Raw genomic sequence first — 11664 nt, 5'->3', positions numbered from 1 at the left:
GGAAAGGGTGGCCAAGCATTGGAACAGGCTGCCCAGAGAGGTGGTGGAGTCCCCATCCCTGGAGGCGTTCAAAAAACGGGCAGAGGTGGCACTCTGGGCCATGGTTTAGTCTGGTCTACCCTTGATTGGTTTAGTGTGGACTTGGTAGTGTAGGTTACTGGTTGGACTGGATGATCTTAAAGGGCTTCTCCAACCTAAACGATTCGATGATTTTCCAGGACGGGAGCGGCTGCCCGGCGGGCGCGGGGGCCGCGCGGCGTCACGTGGGCGGAAGGCGCGCGTTGCCGTGGCGAGGGCGCGCGGCGGGATGGCGGGATGGCGCCGCCGTGCTGGGCGCTGCGCTGCTGCTCCTGCCGCCGCTTCCAGGTGCAGCAGGTGGGTGCGGGCCGGGCTGGGGAGCGGGCGGCGGGCGGCGGGCGGCGGGCCGCGGCTCACCCCTCTGCGCCCTCTAGGCCAAGCGGAGCGGGAAGTGGAGCTGCAGCGTGTGCGGCCAGCGGCAGGCGGTGCAGAAGGTGAGGGGCCGCGGCGGCCTCGGCGGTGGGACGGGCCCGGGGGAGGCCTGTGCGGTGGCTCTGGGGAGCCCAGCGGGGTGGCGGACAGCCCTGTGCGGTGGCAGTGGGGAGCCCAGCGGGGTGGCAGGTAGCCCTGTGCGGTGGCGGACAGCCCTGTGCGGTGGCTCTGGGGAGCCCAGCGTGGTGGCAGTGGGGAGCCCAGCATGGTGGCAGACAGCCCTGTGCGGTGGCTCTGGGGAGCCCAGCGTGGTGGCGGGGAGCCCAGTGTGGTGGCAGGTAGCCCTGTGCGGTGGCTCTGGGGAGCCCAGCGTGGTGGCAGTGGGGAGCCCAGCATGGTGGCAGACAGCCCTGTGCGGTGGCTCTGGGGAGCCCAGCGTGGTGGCGGGGAGCCCAGTGTGGTGGCAGGTAGCCCTGTGCGGTGGCTCTGGGGAGCCCAGCGTGGTGGCAGTGGGGAGCCCAGCATGGTGGCAGACAGCCCTGTGCGGTGGCTCTGGGGAGCCCAGCGTGGTGGCGGGGAGCCCAGTGTGGTGGCAGGTAGCCCTGTGCGGTGGCTCTGGGGAGCCCAGCATGGTGGCGGACAGCCCTGTGCAGTGGCTCTGGGGAGCCCAGTGTGGTGGCAGGTAGCCCTGTGCGGTGGCTCTGGGGAGCCCAGCATGGTGGCGGACAGCCCTGTGCAGTGGCTCTGGGGAGCCCAGTGTGGTGGCAGGTAGCCCTGTGCGGTGGCTCTGGGGAGCCCAGCATGGTGGCGGACAGCCCTGTGCGGTGACTCTGGGGAGCCCAGCGTGGTGGCAGGTAGCCCTGTGCGGTGGCAGTGGGGAGCCCAGCGTGGTGGCAGGTAGCCCTGTGCGGTGGCTCTGGGGAGCCCTGCCCAGTGGGGAGCCCGGTGCGGCAGTTGGCCCTACTGTCCTGGTTTCGGCTGGGATAGAGTTAATTTTCTTCCTAGTAGCAGGCACAGTGCTGTGGTTTGGATTTAGTAGGAGAAGAATGCTGATAACACACTGATGGTTTAGTTGTTGCTCAGTGCTGCTTATGCCAGTCAAGGGCTTTTCAGCTTCCCATGCTCTGCCAGGGGCACAAGAAGCTGGGAGGGGGCACAGCCAGAACAGTTGATCCAAACTGCCCAAAGGGCTATTCCATACCATATGGCGTCATGGGCAGTATAGAAACTGGGGGGGGTTGGCCGGGGAGCAGCGATCGCTGCTCAGGAACTGGCTGGGTATCGGTCGGCGGGTGGTGAGCAATTGCATTGTGCAGCACTTGCTTTGTATATTATTGTTATTATTATCATTATTGTATTGTTGTTATTATCATTACTATCTTACTTTATTTCAATTATTAAACTGTTCTTATCTCACCCCAGGAGTGTTTCTTGCTGTTACTCCTCCGATTCTCTCCCCCATCCCACCGGGGCAGGGGGAGTGAGCGAGCGGCTGCGTGGTGCTTGGTTGCTGGCTGGGGCTAAACCAGGACCCTAGCCAGGACATCAGCTCCCAGCCATGTGTGCTAACCTTAGTTAGCACTTCAATACACCTGGGGTGGAGCCTCACTTTGGGCTGTTTCCTTCTGGCTGCTCCCTAAGCCTTATTTGGGGTTTTTTGGTTTGTTTTTTGGTTTGTTTTGTTTTTTCTTTTCAGGTTTACGGCCAAGGATCTGGTGTGGACTGTAGGCACCATGTCCAGAAATTAAACTTGCTGCAGGGTGAGGCAGAGGAAGCAATTGATTGGACATATCGGTAGAGTGTTTACTCTTTATCTGCTTGTTTCTTTTGATGCGCTACATACAGGTGATGCATGTCTTCACGCACTGGGTGCCTGTTACCTAATTTGAGCTCACAGGAGGGGTTTCTGTCCTGTTGTAAAGCCATGACATGTGCCAGTTTTGTCGTCACCTCATAGGAACAAGCTATTTGTTGGGTTTAGTGTCCTGGCATGTTTCTTTTGACACAGAATTTTTTCAGATAAGTTTACTTGATCAATAGTGTGTGTTGGTCAGGCTTTTACCTGTTAAAATATATGCAATAGGGTTTGGTGTTGTGTTTTGGGGTTTGGTTTTTTTTTTTTAAATTGGTCTTTCTTATTTACTGTTTGATGAGCTGAGTGTGGAGGTGTCCATCTTACAGATTGACAAGCAGTGTGGAGGTGCATCCTCAGAGAGAAAATATCCTCCGCTCTAAGCTGTTGCTACCTAACTGTTGGCATTCAGGGGTTTCACACTGTGAATCTGTTGAGTAATCACTGCTGCTATTGATAAAAGGACTTGTTTAGTGCAAACATTTGGGTGTAATTCCTGCTGGGCTGGAAAATCTGAGTAGCACTTTCCTGTTTATTTCATTGCTGAATCTGTTTACAAATTGCCTAATCTTGAACTGGTCCAGCTTCCTTTTTATTCAAGGTTATTTTCAGAAATCAGTCAAAGCTAGTTAGATAACTTTGTGTATATGCAGTGCTTCAGGGTTAAGCTTTGGGAAGAGAACTCATTGTTTGTTCACTGTATCAAAAAGGGTTGCTATTTCTATTCTCAAAACATTTTGAATTTCATAATGTTTTGAAATAACTTCCTTTTTTCCTTGGTTGCTTGGGTTGTAATTAGTGGGTTTAAGCTGTTGTCCCAAAAGACACACTGTTATATCCCTAGTTATGATCAATTAGAATTTATCATTTTGTGATTAGCAGCTTTAGATCAAACTTGCTACTCTATTTTTATAGAAGGAAAGAGGACTACCCTCTAACTAGATTTTTTTTTGAAGTATTTGGGCAATATATCTTGCAAATCCTTTATTTGACATCTGCTTTTCTATAGTCCCTTTTTTTTTCTGGCATGTCACCTATCCGGTGTTCCTATCCATGCTTTCTATCCAATCCCTTGTGCTATGACTAGGTGTTTGAAAATTATAAATCAACAGACAGAAGTGTGTTCTAGAAAATCTAGCTTAAACATCTATTTTAGGTGCACAGAAGAATCTGTAAATGACAGCAAAAATATAGCAGCCCAACGTGAAGACAGTTCGGTCCAGCAGGTAAGATACCTACAAAGCTGAGGTAAATATCAACCCATACTGACCTAGGTGAATCACAGTGAAATCAGTGATCCTTTTATATGGGTTCAGGCAGCTGAAATGGTGTATATAATCAGAGAGGCTCCAGCAAAGAGAATGAGATGTACACAGAAACTCTCTGCTCCACCAGGATACTGAACCTGGGAACACGATACAGGAACGTGTCCTAAACTGACTTGTGATTTGAGGCACTTTGCATATATGTAACAATGCCAAAAATGAGAATCCTGCATTTTGCTGTTTTCAGTAATTCTCCAATGTTGTAGGAGGGAAGGGCACAAGTCAGTCGCTGGAGTAAATATCTGGACAGGGACAGTGAAGATCAGGAAGATGGAGAGGACAAGGCAGGTACAGAAAGGCAACGGTTCTGTTCCCGGAGGAAGAACACTGTGGAAGAACAAAGGTACAGAAAGAATTTTTTTTTTTTTTTTTTTTTAATTCCTATCCCCGAGTGGTGACAATTGGTTTGGAGATGTGGGAGGTAGCTCATCTCTGATAGCTGAACAAAGTACAGGTTGCAATATATGACCTGAGCTGAGCAGGGATTTGGTATTTGGGGGTAAAACTTCTCTTATTGCTAGAGCATTTTATGAACATTTCCAGTGATCTGTGAAAAAAATTCACAGTGGAGCTAATCTGTCCTCTTTGTGAATGGTTTTCTTGGCCAGGAAACACCAGAAGAGCTTCCTCTCCAGTGATGTTCAGGAGTATGCAGAAGAAAATGGAGTTTTCCAGCTTGCCTGCCGAGCCAAAAAGGTTAAAACCTCTGAGGTATTTTAGTTGTAGGACGTGCTTCCTAACAGTAAAACAAAACAGTGTTATCCTGACCTCTTTTGTGTCATCATAATTTTGAAGTTTTATGAGTCTTCCTCTGCTCTTCTGTTTGAATGACTGGGAAGAAAAAAGTTGTCAAGAGTTTGTCTCTAAAAGGTTTGAGTCAGGCAAGAACAATGCCAACTTGTGTAAGCTGAGTGGCTGAGCTGGATTCCTCTATCAGCACAGTTGCAAACTATGCTGCTTTTGCCTTACTGAGCAGTGGCACCCGTGTAGTGTGCAGTTATTAAGGCTGCTGTGATTACCTGTAGTGCTGGTGAAGCTGGCCTGAGCCTTCACAGGCCCACCCAGCGCATCAGCCTCAGCTCTGCCTCAGGGGGCTGGTGAGAATTTGGGCGCATTTGAAGGACCTGAGTGCTCTTTCTTTGCCTGCTTCTGTGCAGCTTGGCTGTGTGTGCTGGATTTATAACCGAGCTCTCCTTCTTACAGCACAAGAAATGTTTAGTAGCAGTGCCTGATCAAGATGATGGAGATGCTGTTTCTGGAGACAGTGTGGTTCCTACTGTCTCTGAGTCCGTATTGCCTGAGGAGAATACACAAACCCCAACTGCTTGTACCAAGCCCTCAAAGTGGGAAAAATTTCTCTCTTGTTTGGACAGCTACAGCGAAAATGCTGCCAGGGCCAGCTTGTCACCACAGGAGGGCAGTGGAAGGTTGGGGCTACGCAGCACTGCAGTAGATGTTGGTATGACCAGTAGATGCTCAGAACAGACTGGAAGAACTCTACCTCAAGGTACAGGTTTTGAATTTAAAAAGTGTGCTGCTAGCACCAAGTGGCCTGCCTCAAAACTGCCTGGCACTACGGTGCCCAGCACCAGTCGCTCAGTTGAGGAGGATGCGTTGTTCAAAGAACCTCAAAGCCAGTTGGTGAGGGCAGGATCTGGTGTTTTAGAGACCGCTGCAGGAAGGTGCTGTTTGGAGAGCACAAGGAGGGCAAACACCCTTGTTAACTGTAACACTGAGCCAAAGCCTAGCAGTGTTTCTTGTGAACACCTCTTCTGCACAGGTGAGGAGTTTGATGATGATCTCTGAGTTCAGGCACCTTTGGCATTGCTCTTTTGTTTGTTTCTATAATGTATTTGGTATGTTGAGTTCTGAGGCAACATTTTGACCCAAAGATGGCTTTACTCTTACAGAACTGCACTATTAAAGCTGTTTACTTGCTCTGTGGCTGTGTTTGGGGGAAGGATACAAGGGTGGAAGGGACTGTTGCAGAGGGCAAGTACCAGGGTTACGCAGTGTTGTCTAGCAACCTCATCAGCTAGAAATAAGAATGGAAGTAGGTCAGCTTGGGGGGGTAAGAAAGCTCCAAGGATTCCTGGCCAGTACAATTAAATTCTGTGATTAATTCCCATTACAAACTACAGCGCTCTTCCCCTGCACTACCTCTTTGTTTAGATCTCCCATAGCAACCCTTTCTTCCAGAGCTGCAGAGGCGGGCTTCAGAGCCAGCAAAGCATTTGATTTCTCTTCACAAGTGTAGCCCTAAGGGGGTACACCAAGCTATGTGCAAAAAGGCACACCTACAGTCCTGGGCTGCCTCCCTCACACAGGGAGCTGCTTGATGAAATCACATGCTCTCAGCCAAGTCCTTCCACTCTTTTAATTAATTAATTAAGCTGCGATACTTACAATAATCACACAGACTCATCACAGGTAGTAGTATTTATTTTTCCTCCATTCTACAAGCATTTAGGAACAATGAGACAGAAACCCTTAGCTGGAAGAAAGATGAACCACTGTGTAAGTTGTACTGCATTGTTTGCTTTCAGTTAGAAGGAAAGTGCTTTTTGTTACACAGACCACTACAAGTGAGGTGGCTGCTTGGAATACTGGATGGCATCTAGCGCTGCCCCGATGTCGCAGTTCTTTGTCTGCAGGAGTCGAGTGAGCCATCCACCCTCATCAGAGAAGCCCATAGAGAGCATCTGGGACAGAGATTCAATGAGGCAAGGGTCTGCTTCTGTTGAGAGGAATAGTTTAAAGTTGAAATATTTCATGTAATTTGCAAACCAGCCAAGGCTTTAATACCATACAGTAGGTAGGCTGGCACTAATCCTAGTAAATCTAGCATAGCTGGTTAAATGCAAGAAGACATGCTCTCCTGTCTCTCAGGAGGGCAGATGTTTTAAGATACATAACCAGCTGAGAAAACTGCTGAGTCAGACACAGCTGGCCTTGCTGTAGGACTCTATGCTGTTGATCCCAGTTAAGTGGCCTGGCATACTGTTACTGGCTCCCATCAGAAAAACGCTGTCTTAAAGTCACAGGATGTACTAGTCTGCATCCTGCATTAAAAGGGCTCTCCTGAAGAGTACATAGCAAGGACGTGATTTAGGATACCACCTTTTTTTGTGTTGCTTGAATGGCAAATAGGTCTAAGGTCAGGAGTCTTGTTAAGACTTAGCTGCCCACATTCACAAGAACCACCTGACTGTCTCTAACAGGGTGCAACAGCTGCCATTACCTGCTAACAAAGTTATGGACAACTTTAGCTGTAACTTATGTGACCTTGGATTCTACCATCTCTAAAAGCAGATCTGCTTATGTCAGGCAAGTTGGCAGTTCTCAAGTGAAAGATTACTCACTTACAAAGCCTGCATAGATTCTCGTACCTGGTGGGAGATGTGGGTAGAGTGCAGCTTCTCGCAGTCCTGTAGGTCCTGGTTGGGGAGGATCCTGAGATACATCAAGGGAACTGGGACCCTCTGGCATTTGCAGAGACTGCAGTTCACCTGTGGAAGGATCCACTTCTTTGGAAGATAAGTGGGTCCAGTCCTCATCACCCCCTGATGAACTGCTGGACTCACTGTGTTCCTGAAATGGAAAGAAAAAAGGTCCAGGTGTTGCAGTGCTTTCCAGGTAGGATGCATGTTCCTACTATCTGCCTTTAATACGAAGAGTTACATCCACAAGAAGTGCCACCACCTTTGCTGTAAACCTGTAAAGCAGAGGTGCTGTACATCACTTAGTCTGCAGACATCTTAATATTCAATCCCACAATGCATGCTAAATTATTATCTTCCTTTGCAGTAAAGCCTCAGCAAGCATATTAAATTAGTGTCATAGTTCTTGTACCTGGGACTGGAAGCTGCTGTCTTCCATTTGTGTGGACACAGGATCTATCACCATGTCTTGTATCTGCTCTGCAACAGCATTTACTTCTGTAGCAGAATCTGTGTTATTCCAGTCTGGTTTGGTCTGAACATTCTGGTTAAGAGTATTGCTGCCTGACTCAGCACTGTTCTTCTCTTGATTGGGAGAAGCAGGAGTCACTTTGCTTCTCTGTCCTCCATGTTCCACATCAATATCGACTTCAATACCTAGAAACATATTTGAGATGGAGAAAGCCTTACAGAGAGATTTTTCCAAAGCACAGTCCTAGAAGAGCATGGATCAATCCTAGTCTAGATGCTGTAAGGTTTCTGTAATCCTAGAGTTTGCCATGTAACACGTAGGAATTAAAATGCAAAGCATTCTTTAAACAAAGAATAGCTAAGCACCAAACAGTCATCTTCCTCTAGACAGACAAGCCATACATGTAGAGGATCAGGGCAGAAGTTATCTATGTCCACATAAGCCAGGAAAAATCCTGAGTCACCACTGACTGAAACTTAGTGTTACAGTGGCAACATGTTACTGAAATATTTTCCTCATTTCCTTCCAAAGGAGGGCTCTGAAAAGGTACTGAGTGGCTGTTCTAAGCCTGGGCATTATTAGTGCCACAAGTAAATTAAGCCTTCAAGGCTTAGTAGCATGAGGTAGTTCCGGTATGAGTCACAACAGCTGACTGCTGCTCCTGTTAAAGGACCTTTATGCCAGTCTCGGGGATTGGGATAACAAACTGTAAGTCACTTACCCAGGGGGCTCAGAAAAGCTGCAACACTCTCCCCAACATTCTTTAAGAAGGTGACATTGGGGTCCTGAGGCTGGCTGTTAGTAGAAGCTTCTAGAAAAACAATTTCTGTTAGCACACATAGAAGCTCAGAGGGAAAGAGCACCTATAGAGTGTATCCCCATGAGATCTTGGTGCTTGTTTCCTGTCACTTGCTTACACTGCACAACAAAGGCAGCAGAGACACAAAAACTAACTCTGAGCTACCTCTGGAACAGAAAACCAGTGGCATTAGCATTGTTAAGGCTCATTAGCCATGCTGAAAGGCGGATCTGGAGTAGTGACATGCTTGACCTAACAGCTCAGCTTGGTTTGGTTCCACATAACCTCTGCATCCTCATCTACTGCATGGGCCAAAGCACGCCTTAAAATGTAATCCTGCTCCATGCTGAAAGGTCTTTTTCCTACCCAGATTCCACTCTGTGCTGCAGAACCTCAACTACTCTGGCTCCACCACCACCATTTACTAGAGCATCTCCTCTTACCTTCTGCAGCGGGTGGACTAGAGGCTGCAGCACTGGCTTGGGCTTGTTCGGAGTTTTGGCATGGAGCTGCAGGGCCAGGATATCCCCAGCAGTGCATCCATGGGAAGGGTGGAACACCATGCCGCATTTTACGGAGCCAGCGTCCTCGGGGAAGCCACTGTAAAGGGTAATGTTCATGTGACTCTGTTCACACAGCCAGATTCTGAATAACTGAAACCTATGACTTAAATTTGAGGAGTATCATAGAATGCTTTGGGTTGGAAGGGACCTTTAGAGGTCATCCAGTCCAACCCCCTGCAGTGAGCAGGGACAGCTTTAAGCAGATCAGGTTGCTCAGAGCCCCGTCCAACCTGACCTGGAATGTTTCTAGGGATGGGGCCTCCACTACCTCTCTGGGCAACCTGTGCCAGTGCTTCACCACCCTCATTGTAAAAAATTTCTTATGTCTAGTCTAAATCTATTCTTCTTTAGTTTAAATCCATTATTCCTTGTCCTGTCACAACAGGCCTTGCTAAAAAGATTGCCCCCATGCTTCCTATAGGCCTCCTTTAAGTACTGAAAGGAATATCCCATTCATTAGTTCCCCTCCATAGATTTTGCTCACCTCAAATGGATTTAGCAGTGGACTTTGAAACATCACCATGTTGTGCTCCTTGTGGATGCCTTTATGCTCACAGGTGCTGCACAGGTCATAGTCTGGACAGACAGTGCACTTGAACCTGGTACCCACCACCGGTCCTTCACAGCCATCACAGATCACATTGGGGTGCACCATGTCCCGGGGAGGCTCCTGGCTGCACTGCGAGCGATGTTCCCGCCTGCACTCCTTTTTCTCTATTAAGGAAAGGAAACTTTGCATCAAGAACGAGGTTACTATTTAAAGGCTGGAAATCAGGCAGAGAAGGAAGCACAAACAGCCCTTGTCAGAGCAGTATTGACTTACTAGGTCAGTTTATTTTTACACTGGCTGCCAAACACAAGCTGGGGGCATGTAAGAGAACTTAAACTAAGCGTGAAGGGGTTTTGCAGATACCTGCTCCTCAAACTGAGCACGCCTTATCCCTAACAGTCTCTTGGCATGTTTATTTTAGATTAGTACCACACCACCCCATTTGGCTTCTCATCCTACCTTCCTAAGCACTGCAAGAACAAAATGTTTTTGGAGAGGGAGTTATGAAGAAATGCCAGGAGGCATAACAGATGAGAACGGGGACAAGCAGCGCTGACTCATTCGATGGACTGCAGATAAAGCTTTGCAGGTATTTACGTGAACAGAAGGGACTAGAGAGCAACTACGCGCTAAGGAATAAGCTGGAATTAAGGCTTCCTAACACACCGTTGTGAATATTAACAATACCGGTGCTAGTGTCTAGTGTTTCCAGGGAGACAGCATGACAATGGTGGCTTGCATCGGGCCAGCTGAGATGACAGGGCTAGGAGGAAACTTTACCCCACCTCAGCAGGGAGGATTCATATTCCGGCATATTACCCTGCCCTTTATTTAACCTCCCCCCGAAGGCTGCAGGTTACACCAGGCCCTTGAGCACAAGGGGAAGGGCCAGGGCCTGCTGCTCGCGTTTGCAGAGGCCTGCCAGCGAGCAGACGGCACAAAGCCGGAGACCGGCTACTGCTCTGCGGAGCTGCGCGGCCTTACCTTTGATGTACACACGAAAGACGCCATCCTGCACGTAGGGCATCGCCATCTCCAGCTCCTCATCGGTGGAAAAAGCGATCAGGTCCCCGTCTTCATCTAGAAAGGGTAAAGGGCAGGATTAGGCGCCCGGTGAGGTGTCATGGGGGGGTGCCTATGGCGGGGAGCCCGGGGGGTGGCAGGGACACCCCGGGCGCTGGGCCACCCCCTGCCCCGAGGCCTTCCCACCCCCAGGGCCGCCGGTCTCGGGGCCTGACCCGGTGCAGGGGCGGCCCGGCCCGCGGAGGAGCCCCCGGCCCCGACTCACCCTTGTAGTACATGCGGAAGGTGGGCGGCGGCCCGGCCCGCAGCAGCCCCTGGAAGAGCTCGGCGACGCGGTCGTGGACGGCCTGGTAGCGGGCGGGCGGCGGCAGGGAGAAGCGGCGGATCTCGCGGGCCGCCTCCTCCTTGCCTAGCAGGTAGGCTTTCACCGTCAGCGCCGCCATGGCTGTGGCGCAGCAGGAATTGCCGTCGGGGGTGCCGGGAGGGAGGGCGGGCGGCGGGCGGGCGGCGGGGCGGGAGCCGGCCCTGGAGCGGCCGCTTTATAGCGTCTGCGCGCTGGCCCCGCCCCCGGCGCCGCAGGCCCCGCCCCCGGTGAGGCAGACCCGGGCGGCAGGCCCCGCCCCTGTGCCACAGGCCACGCCCCGGTGCCGTAGGCCACGCCCCCGTGCAGCAGGCCACGCCCCCGGTGTGGCAGGCCCGGGCGGCAGGCCCCGCCCCTGTGCCACAGGCCGCGCCCCCAATGCCGCAGGCCCCGCCCCGGTGTGGCAGGCCCGGGCGGCAGGCGCCGCCCCCGGGCGGCAGGCTGGGTGTACCCGCCAGCTCCAGGCTCCGCCCCCCGCGTCTAGGCCCCGCCCCCTGTGAGCCAGGCCCCGCCCCCTGTGAGTAAGGCTCCGCCCCCCTGTGAGCCAGGCCCCGCCCCCCGGTGCGGGCCGCACTCACCCCCCGGCTCCGGGCCGGGTCCCGTCCGTTCCCAGCGCCGTGGGCACGCTGCGGCTTTCGTTTTTCCCGGCACAAAGGGGTCAGTGCTCCTCGGTACGTTTCCTGCAGCTGGAAGCACCTGTGAATGCTTGCAAATGCCCGCCTTCGCCCTCTGCCCTGCTCGCCCCCCGCGAGCGGTACCCGTGCCGGTCGGGGCAGTGCCCGGGAGCGCGCCGGTTTGGGGGCCCAGGGCCGAGTCGGTCGCGAAAGCA

At 51.5% G+C, this 11664-nt stretch overlaps 2 protein-coding genes across 2 annotated transcripts; one reads left to right on the top strand and one right to left on the bottom strand.

Moving 5' to 3' along the window:
- The first annotated feature begins 315 nt into the window (after positions 1-315).
- Positions 316-5440, top strand: MRNIP (MRN complex interacting protein). Its single transcript, XM_075715640.1, has 7 exons — positions 316-375; positions 453-512; positions 2147-2244; positions 3459-3528; positions 3834-3970; positions 4236-4338; positions 4831-5440. The coding sequence occupies exons 1-7, from the start codon at positions 316-318 to the stop codon at positions 5431-5433; spliced, it is 1131 nt and encodes a 376-aa protein (XP_075571755.1). The 3' UTR covers positions 5434-5440.
- Positions 5441-6051: 611 nt separating this feature from the next.
- Positions 6052-10942, bottom strand: SQSTM1 (sequestosome 1). Its single transcript, XM_075715271.1, has 8 exons — positions 10740-10942; positions 10436-10531; positions 9386-9615; positions 8782-8938; positions 8261-8350; positions 7480-7724; positions 7017-7218; positions 6052-6364 (listed from the first exon to the last, which is right to left on the bottom strand). Exons 1-8 carry the CDS (start codon positions 10915-10917, stop codon positions 6207-6209), a joined length of 1356 nt encoding a protein of 451 aa, XP_075571386.1. The 5' UTR covers positions 10918-10942; the 3' UTR covers positions 6052-6206.
- Positions 10943-11664: the final 722 nt, after the last annotated feature.

The sequence above is a fragment of the Pelecanus crispus genome, chromosome 8 (genome assembly GCF_030463565.1).
Source record: "Pelecanus crispus isolate bPelCri1 chromosome 8, bPelCri1.pri, whole genome shotgun sequence".
Taxonomy (NCBI): Eukaryota; Metazoa; Chordata; class Aves; order Pelecaniformes; family Pelecanidae; genus Pelecanus; species Pelecanus crispus.
This window is presented reverse-complemented; position numbering and strand designations above follow the sequence as displayed.